The sequence below is a fragment of the Lontra canadensis genome, unplaced genomic scaffold, assembly GCF_010015895.1.
Source record: "Lontra canadensis isolate GAN:19392208 unplaced genomic scaffold, GSC_riverotter_1.0 scaffold25, whole genome shotgun sequence".
Classification (NCBI taxonomy): Eukaryota; Metazoa; Chordata; class Mammalia; order Carnivora; family Mustelidae; genus Lontra; species Lontra canadensis.
In genome coordinates, this window is record NW_022631019.1 from 18,720,332 (window position 1) to 18,730,497 (window position 10,166).

Consider the following 10,166-nt stretch of genomic DNA (forward strand, 5'->3'; position numbering starts at 1 on the left):
CGGAACTGAGGCAGTCCGTGCCCAGCACCCAGTAGACCCTCCCCCGGCGTTGTCACCCGGCACGCTTTCTCACTGAGGTGCACGGCTTCCAAGAGCTTTTACGCAGATGTCTGAGAAGCAAATAATCATATGCAATTAAGGCTATTTCCCAAATAGCCTAGGAAAGCTGCCAAAGGCTTTCCCTGAATTGAAAGGCAATGCTCCGACAATGGTGAATATTATAACCTCTGGATACAAGATGGAGGAGATGCCAACCCAAACCACCCAAATCACAGGCTACTCTGGAAAAGAAGGTTCCTTTTAACCGCTGCACCAAAGGTTGCTGCATGGGCCCAGAGAATGATAGCAAATATTCCGATTTTGGAGTCCTGGCTTCTATGGCAGGAAAGTATGACAGGTCACATCCTACCCTGACCTGTACCAGGAAGCCAGGGAGCTGTCCAATACCTCTAACCAGGATCTCGAGACTTCCCCTAAACCCTTCCCCAGAAACCCCGTGTGCCTTCAATCTGCCTTTTTAATGGGGACACGGGAACAAAAATAAGCTTGTTTGCAAATAAACATCTGAAAGACTATCGTAGCAGCTGATCTGGGCCGAGGCATCAAAACAAAGTGACAATTGTGGGAGAAGACAATGCAAAGGACTCGGGAGCAAGAAACTCCAGGGCAGAGAACTTGCAGCGACGCGTGCGCTGGGTTATTTCTGGAGGCCGAAGGCCCCATCTGGAACGAACAGAAGCTAGAAGGGTCTCTGTCACTTCACAGTTTATTACCTGTACAGAAAGAAGTCACTGCCACCAACAGCACTGTGCAGTTTTATTAACCATTCAAGTACAGTAGCATCTGGTAAGATTGGGACAGAATTGGGATTTAAAAGTGAACAGATATTCAGCATCTAACAATTTGAAAGAAGCCACTACATACTCTTTTCACGAACATGTTTTCACAGAGCCAATACAGTACTAGCCGTTAACCCAGTACGCCAGGTGCACTGAAGTAGAAAAGATGCAACGAGAAAAAGTAGCTACATTAGAAAGACTTCAACACTTTAGAAAAAGAGTACAACACTTTCCGTTTCTCCCCTTTAGGCCCGAAAACAACATCATACAATCTGGATCTACCTATACAGTCCTACATCAGCTTCTAGAAGATTTGTCAGGAGGGCAAAAATAAAATGACACTGGCCAGTACAGTCTTTGGATATTTGGGAAGGGGAAGGGGAGAAAGTCAGTTCTCAGAACAAATTAGTCAGCGTCAGTTTCATCAGCAGGGTCTTTGGATTCCTTGTTCTTCCGCACTTCCTCAATGTGCTTGTCCTGGAAAGAAACAGCATTCGTCAGTCAGTCAAATCACAAAGCCTGGCGAGCCGTGCACCCTGCAACAGGCCTGATGGCGGCATCTGGGTGTATATCATATATTAGTGGGAAGCACACAGGGTTCTAAAACATTATCTTCAAACTTCCCTGGGTCACCCATGGACTCTGATGACTGAACCTCCTCGGCTCTTTCAAAGAATATACAATTTTTCTGGAAATCACTGAATACCCCCACCTTATTCTTTTTTCAAGGTTTTATTTTTTATGTAATCTCGGCACCCGACGTGGGGCTCGAACTCACAACCCCAAGATCAAGAGTCGAGCGCTCTGCTGACGGAGCCTGCCAGGTGCCTCTATTCCATCTTATTTTAAAATAAGATACCTCTTGTTTAATGTGTTGAGTCCCGAAACTGGGGACAGAGACACCCAATGCCTCGATCAAGGCCATTAGTTCGAGCCACCTCACGGGTGGAGACTTCAAGCTCTCAACCCTCTCAAAGCAAAGCTGGGCCACCGACCTTCTCCCGCAAGCGCTCCAGTTTGGCGGCCATCTGGGCCTCTCGGTTCTCTTTGTTGGCCTCCATTTTGTGGGTCAGCTTTTCTTCCGCCATCTTACTGAAGTTGTTGTTCTCCTCTATGGCTTTCTGAAGCACCTCTTTCTCGTGCTCCCGCTTCTCAGCCAGCTGCTTCAAGACCTCGGCTTCATGGGACTGAAAAATGTTTAACAGGCTAGACCCTCTGAAGTTTATTGAGCATTACATTTTTGACCAAAAAAAAAAACCCTGTTATTAACTGGGAGGACTGAAAAGAGGCAGAAATTAAGATCTCCTTAAATATAACCTAAGCCAGGGCCTGAATCGTCTGTTATCAAAATACTGTGAAAATCACCTTCTTTTCTAGTGTTCGTATTTACTTTGGACAACTGCCCAGGTTTGTCCAGAGTATTGCCCCACTGTTCTCTAAGGGAATCCCTGTAAGATTTACTGCTTAATGGTAACAAGCAGTTACCATTAAGCATGCACACAGAGGAATGGAGCTATACTGTCAAGAACTGGTTACTGACCTTCAACGTCCACCTGAAGAAAGTTCGATTATAAAAAATGTAAGCATATCGATAAAAAGAAAAAACGTGAATGATAGGGAATTTAAGACTAAGCCCCCAGATTACTATTTGAGCCAAGGGGATTTCAGTGTCATAGAAAAGTTTCATCGCTTCTCTCTCTGGAAGCTGCAGTCACTTCCAGGCCATTGGAGCGGTTAACCACAGTTCGCCGCCTTCAACAGAACCAACACGCAAGAGCGTGTTACCACACAGACTCTGACGTGCCTGGAAGCATCACTGAGGCAGGAGAACTACAGAGCACCTGCCACTGGTTCTGTTCACTCTCTTCTGCAGTATCCCAGTCCCGAGTTCCACTATATAAAGCACAGGTTAGTGACTACAGGGCCAGGGTGGATTCCTTAAAAATTTCTCTGTCCAGCCATTCGCTGCATTTCCTCACAAACTCAAAAGTCCACAAAACTCTGTCATCCCCCATAAGAGTTCAATCGGTGCAGAAAAGCTGGTAGCAGACAAAGCTCCCTTGCGAACTCTGCCGCCCTTCCTGGTGAAATGAATGGCGGTGCCAACAGCGGCTCTGCGCAAATACGCACGTGGCACTGAAACATACAGGGCACATGTTACAGCAGTGTGTGGTCAGATGTGTCAGACTTTACATTGCACTAACTGTTGGTCAGGGGCAGGTTACTACCTCACCTTCTTGTGCCTACTTTCCTTCATTTTATTTTATTAAAAACATTTTTTTTTAATTTAAACTCTATACCCAGCATGGGACTTGAACTCACAACCCCAAGATCCAAAAGCCACTTGTGCTATTGACTGAGCCAGCCAGGCGCCCCTCCCTAATTTTAAAATTAAACCCACTCACCTTAATCAGGGTTATTGGAAGGGAATAAATGAGAATTTATATAAAGCTCTTCATGAAAATAATACTGAATGGAAGGAAATGCACCAAAATGTTAACAATGGTTATTTCTGGGAAGTAGGATAATGAATACTTTTAATTTCCTATGTATAAACTTCTGATTCCCAATTTTTGTACAATAAGCATATTAGTATTTGTTGATCTTTCTGATTTGGGTTGTTCTTTTTTTTTTTTTTTAAGTAGGCTCCACACTCAGTGGTAACATGGGGTTTGAACTCAAGACCCTGAGATCAAGACTTGAGCTGAGATCAAGAGTCAGACGCTTAATCAACTGATCCACCCAAGGCACCCCTTTTCTGATTTGTTTTTAAAAATGGGTATTTTATAGAATTGCTCAGATAAGAGACAAGCTGCCTCACTATCATGCCAGTTGAGCAACACAATCACATTACCAGCAATTTAAAATGTTTTTATTGTACAGCTCTCGGAAAAAAAACAAACCACGCAGGCACACACACAAACCAAACCAAACGGGGGGCGGAGGGGAGGGAAAGAAAAAAACAATCATCCACCAACAAATCTATTTTTCAAAGAGAAAGCAAGAGAAGCCGGAACTTTGGTTTCAGACAGACCTAAGCTTGAATTCTGGCTCCAATGCTCATAGCTATAGGACTTGGGAAAATGACATTTCCGAGACCATTTTCTCATCTCAGTATCTCAGACATCTACCCTTTTAGGGTCATTGAGTTAAAGGAGAAAAACAAAGTAAAGGACTTGGTACATAATAGGGAGCTCAGTAAACAATGCCTGGCATTTTCTCCTAGCTACTGGCATATGTAATTGTCACAATTATAATCCCATCTAGCTCCAATTCTGTTTTCCTCCTCTTATGGAAATAAAACTGATTCGCCACATTACATAAATAAATATCCTGTTTTCTGTGAATTGTGATGTTTACCTTGCGTCTTTCTTCTGCAGCTTCTAATTTCTTCTGAATTTCCTCCAGGGAAAGATCCTTCTTCTTTGGAGGGGAAAGGGGGAATTCTGGGACGGATTCTTTTGATCGAGGGCTGAGAATCAGCTCAAAAGCCTGGCCTGAAGCACGCTTCTCCAGTTCTTTCACCTGGATATCTGGATTTGATCATATTCATAATGTATTCAGAAAAATGGGGTTTTCCTATTCTAATAAACTATCCTGTAATTTCCTATAAACCAAATCAATTTAATGAATAGAATTCAGGCTGATGAAGAAGCTGTGTTTGCAGGCAAGAGATTATCTAAATACTGCCTCCCATAAAACCAAAGCTCAATATTTTTGGATTAAAAAATACCATTCTGAGATATGTGTCTGACAATCACTTTCATAAACAAAAGGAAGACTTGTGCAAAACTCCACAATTTTGCTCTAGACCAAGCCAAATCATTATATAATGAAACAATTAGGAGCTCTTCAGTACATTCAAGTGATAATTTTTCTTCTTTATTCTTTGATTTATATAATGGGTTTTTTGATAAGACCAAAATACAACTGCTCAATTAATGGCTTCAGACCTGAATCCATCTATTATAAAATCCTAAACCCATCACAATTCAGCTTTTCCAAATAGATTACCTACCAGAAGAAGCCATGGTGAACAGAAGACAAGAGACTGGCAGTGTATTCTACACAATCCACTGGCAAGGAAAACCCTGAAAAGGATTTTCAAAAGCATGCGATCAATTTCTTTGCATTTCTAGGTCATTGATCCAAAGGAACCTCAAATCACATCCACGTAAATCAGTGTCAGAAAAATCACTACCATGGAATTAAGTAAGACATCATTACATAGAAAATCATAAAAATCTAGAAAATACCGAAACATTGGTAAATTTGAACTGAATAGAACATTGGTTACAGAAAATCGAATCAACTGAGCTTGCCTGCTCAAAAAACATCTTGGATTTTAAAAATTAGACGACGTTAAGTCACAACATTTTTTTTTTTTTTTTGCCCTAAAACTCCTAAAAATTTCCCCTCCCAAACGGCGAAGAGATCTTCCAGAGTCAACTCAACAGTGAGACCGGAGCCATCTTAATACTGCCTACAACTCATTGTGCAAATGAAATGCCCACCCCTGCTTTGTCTGCGTCTGCCATGGTGGAAAACAAAACGCCCAAGCTAATATTAACCAGTATGTTGAACTCCTATTGTTCTAGGGGCTTAAGCTCCTTATTCAACAGCGAGCAAAATTAATCAGTTTTATGAACCTCCAGGTTATAGGTTATAATATTTGCTGCCTTTTATCATGAAAAATTCTACAACCCTCCTTGATTTTGTTTAAGGTCATTATCTTTGTACACCTCAGGCCAGTCAGAAAACCTAAGACTGCAGGTTCCAACAGCTGGAAATTAAAACCCTAAGCCGCGAAACCGTCTCACCCCGGCAGAGCATGAGACGCAGCACCGGACCCAGGATGGGCGTGGCCCCGGTCCAAGCGAGGAAAAGCGGGTGGCCGCCCCCGGCCAATCAGAGCACGCCCTGTGCTCCGGCCCCTGGCCCCGCCCCCTTCCTCCCCGCGCCTTTTCGAATCTCCCCGAACTCACAACACCCCTGAGCCCGCGCGCGTGGGAAGGGGAGGGATAGGCGGGGCTAACGGTCCTATCTGGGTAACTCCGCCCTTCCCGGGCTCCCCACACGCCGACGCCCCCCCAACTCCCGCCAAAAACATCTCGAGGCCCCCCCGAATCCCCGCAGCAGCTCGGCGGGTGGGGCAGGCCCGGGGAACCGGCCGTGGGGTAGCTCAGGCATCGGCCCGCCACTTCCTCCCTTCACTCCCACCCACCCCGCCTCCACGCTAGCTGTCCGCGCCCCCCCCCGCCGCGAGGACAGGATGGCTCTCGTGGGGTGTCAGTCTTGGGCTCGGTCCTAGTCACTGGGCGAAGGCGACAGAGGGGAAGGGGAGTGTCCCTAGCCGCCCGCAGTCCGACGCTAAGGCCGCTGCCCTCTGGAGGCGCCGCCCCGCCCCTTCAGACAATGGGGACCCCAGCAGGGCTGAACCTGCGAGGAAAAGGAGGGAGGCAAACGAGGGCCCACGCCCCCTATTGTCTCCACGACGGCACCCAGGGCTAACGCCCGGGGCTTGCCCAGCTGGCCGCGCCCCCTCCCCACGGTAGCCGCGCCCCCAGGGAGCCGGGACAAAGCCGAGGCTCCGCCCGAGCCACACACAAAGCAGAACGCCCCCCGCCCGCCAGTCCCACTTAGGGCCCGCGGCCACGCCCGCCGCCCTCCGGCAGGGGGCCGCTACCACGGCCCGTCCCCTCCCGCCCGCCGCATCCCTCTCGCAGGTCCCCAGCCTCCAGCCGCCTCCTCCCTGAGCCCCGCACCCACCTGCTCGGTCCGAGCCGCCTGGCCACACTCTGAGCACCAACAGACTCGGGCGCGCACAAAAGCGCCAAACAGCGGCACGTGACCTCCCTGCCAAGCTCTCCATTGGCTGAAACCCGCGGCACGTGCCGCCCCCTCCCCCACAGCCCAGGTGCCCCGCCCCTCGGGACCCCCGAGCACCTCGGGAAGTGTAGTCCAGCCTGGCGCTGTAGGGGAACAATGCGAGGGATAGGGGGCATTTGGGGGTCTACCCAGATGTGAGCAGGGGGCCGGGGTAATTGTCTGACCGCGGAAGAGGGCTATACTGTGGCCCCTAGCCTGGGTCTGAACCACCTCTCCCATCTCTAAGAACAGGGCGGGGCGGGGCCGGCCGGGGCGGGGTCCCTCCCTACCTCTCAAAGGGTGGCCCCCTGGACTCCTCCTCCGTTGAGCCACGTGCCCCGCATCGCCCCAAGGGCAACATTCGGACAGCGCAGTGTCCGGACATTGCCTCACCTCTTGCTTCCACCTAAGAAGTCCAAGCCATCGTTACAGGACAATGGCACTCTTTGCCCCTGTAAGGCCCCCCCTGCAACCCGGCGCCCTACCTCGCCCCACGCCCGCGTGCAATCTGCATTGTGACATCATCGTCATTCCTTACCCACTCAGCCCTAACAGGTCACGGGCGTGGCCCTTCCCCACGGTGCGCGTTTTTGCTACCATACTCGGGGACCGGAGCTGGTGACCAGAGAACCGTGGGGGAAAAGTGTTGAGGCTCTGGAATTTGATCTCCAGTTACTCGGCTTAAATGCAGACTCCATCTGTTCTGCCTAGCCTTTTGCCTGATGATAGGGAAGGAAGAGCAACAGCAGTTCCGGACAACCCAGACTGCGGTGAAGTGTTGCTTTTGTTCTTGGAGCACGTGCTCTCCAGTGCAGTGCTGGGCCCTTTTAAAGAATCAAAACAAAAGGGAGAACCACAAGGTCATGGTTCCTCCTGGCCTGGTTTGAGGAGAAGCACATCAGAGACACAAAGGAAATTGGTCTAACCTGAGCCATCTTAGAATGCCTGGCCTCCTTACCACAGAAAGGCCAGAAGAGAAATAAACTGAACATGGTTTCCAGATCTCTCTTCCCATTCCCCAGACCAAGGCTGTGTCTCCGGGCTTCCGGTGGTAGGTGATCACTACACCAATGCACCTGCTCTTGAGATTCTTCCTGGGTGGAAGGACAACTTCATTTTATTGATCAATGGGTCCAGTCTCCCCATACCAAGAAACAAATATGACTAACTCTGCAGAAACAACAGTCCTGATTGTGAAAGACTTTCCATGTCCAGCCAGTCATGGGGGATGTGCTAGAGATAAATACAATTACTGGGTGCCTGAGACAAGGAAAACCGGATCATAGAGGCAGCAGACACACCACACAAAGCAAACAATTAGCAATTTGCTGTTGCCTGAAATATGCTTGTTGTGGCATTTTCTCCAACAATTGCCCTTGTGTGGGGTCAGCCTCTCCCCCGCCCCCAATCGAAGTGGTTTTCCCTTAGCATGTGAGCAAGACCAGGAATAATTCAGATTCTGATCCCTGAAAACTTTCGTCCTCTGGGACCAAACCTAGCCACCAAACGGCCAGGTGTTTCCATCTGTCAGTTTTCTGAGCAAAATCTCAGAAAGGCTGGAGAAGGGTGGGGATGAGAGCTCACCGGAAAGTGACAGATTGGCAGGCAACACAAACCAGCACCACACCGGAACCCAAGGCCAAGACATCTATTATCCCCGAACCAGCCTTTATCTTGAAGTCTTTGTACTTGAACTGGAGGTTTGCAGAGGAAGGTCCCACCCACTGGATGCGTATTTCTTTTAAATACAAGAAATTGCCCTGCAAAAATCTTAACGTTTCTGACTATTCATGTTGTGACAGGAAAAAAAAATAAATCTTTCAAAACACTGATTATTTCAAAGCACTTACACCGCTTCCCCCCACCTTTCCCTTTTCCCTAGAGCAGATGTCTATTTCCATGGAAACCACAGCTAGGAACGAAGATGTTAGAACTCATGGAGATTTTTAATCTTTTGTAACGATGCTACTTAGCTGGTGGGTTTGTTGTTAGGCGCCTAGTCGTGCCACAAGGATTTCCTGAGCTGCTCACTGCCGCTGGAGGCATGAGGGGGGCAGGGGTAAGACTGCCCCTTTACCAATCCTTTGCATAAAAAGGTGCGTGCGTGGTGAGGTGATCCCTGTTTCCTAGGCAGGGTTGCTGTTCTGAGAGCCAGACCACAGCTACTAATTGTCAATTCTGCCTATAAGGTGTTCCTACAGGGGCACGAGCCCAGGAGTAGGAAGGGCTTTCAACTCCAAGGCGAGAAAACAGCTTTGCCACTTCGCTTTGGAGAGGGGCAGAAGCTCCTTTCTGGGAAGCTGGCTGAAACTCCCTTCAAAAGCCACTCCCTCCTGAAGGGGCAGCAAGGAGTTAACGTTCCTGTCCTGGAACTGCCTATCCTTGCCCGTGAGAATTATTTTTGCCTCTGCTCAGATGGTTTGCTGAGATTATGGATTAGCACAAAGCGACGTCAAGATATGGAAGCCCTCCGGCTTATTTGATCTGTGTAGACAGCTAAAGGAGAACACTTCAGACTTTAAAGTCTAGAAGGGATGTCTACACTGATCAAACGAGCTGGGCTGTTGTCAGATCGCCTCTGTTCTTACAGAGCACCCCAGCCTTTGTTCATTGTTGGTTCTGAGGCTGCTGGGGTTGTCGCTCGCTCGCATGGGCGCCGCCGCCGGGTTCCAGTGCTTACGGGGCCTGTCCTTGGCAAAAGGATATTGTGGGAGAGGATTTCTCCTTGTCCCCAGCCACTCTGTTCCCTTTGTCTCCTAATCCTCAGGCACTGTGCTCTAACACTCCCTTCCCTGTTCGAGCCCTGTCTGTGAATCTGTTTTACACGCCCAAGAGGGCGGGCCTTGTGCCTGGGTCTCCTCATCTCTCAGGCCCACAATGGGGCTTGGCCCAGGACTGTGGGACCTGCATGGTCTTTAGCGCCAGAGCCACTTCTGTCATCTTCCGTCTCCTCCTCTGTGATGCTAGACACCTGCGCCAAAGAGAGGTGGTGAGGACTAAATGAGATGTTGTCCAGGAGAGCACTTAGCATGATGCCTGGCACGTTTTAGCTCTGGTTGCTAGAGAAAGTTCTTGATTACCTAGGTTATGGAATGAATGAATGGATTATTGAATGAATGAATGAATGAATGAATGAATTCCCACACTTTGATAGGAATCAGAGTCACTGGGTTAACTCTTCGTATTTGATGTTTTTAAAAATGCAGTTAATTTAACATTTTGTATAACCCATTCATGTAGTTTAGAGATAAGTATAAATAGGGCGCCTGGGTGGCTCATCTGGTTAAGCGTCTGTCTGCCTTTGGCTCAGTTCGTGATCCCAGGGTCCCCGGATGGAGTCCCGCATGGGGCTCCCTGCTCAGCAGGGAGTCTGCTTCTCCCTCTGCTCCTCCCCACTGCTCTTTCTCTCTCATGTTTTCTCTCTTTTTTTTAAAAATAAAATCTTAAAAATTAAAAAAA

At 48.3% G+C, this 10,166-nt stretch overlaps 1 protein-coding gene across 1 annotated transcript; it reads right to left on the reverse strand.

Moving 5' to 3' along the window:
* Positions 1-788: 788 nt before the first annotated feature.
* STMN1 (stathmin 1) lies at positions 789-6,728 on the reverse strand. Its single transcript, XM_032863816.1, has 5 exons — positions 6,609-6,728; positions 4,858-4,930; positions 4,200-4,372; positions 1,835-2,026; positions 789-1,316 (listed from the first exon to the last, which is right to left on the reverse strand). The coding sequence occupies exons 2-5, from the start codon at positions 4,868-4,870 to the stop codon at positions 1,245-1,247; spliced, it is 450 nt and encodes a 149-aa protein (XP_032719707.1). The 5' UTR covers positions 4,871-4,930; positions 6,609-6,728; the 3' UTR covers positions 789-1,244.
* Positions 6,729-10,166: the final 3,438 nt, after the last annotated feature.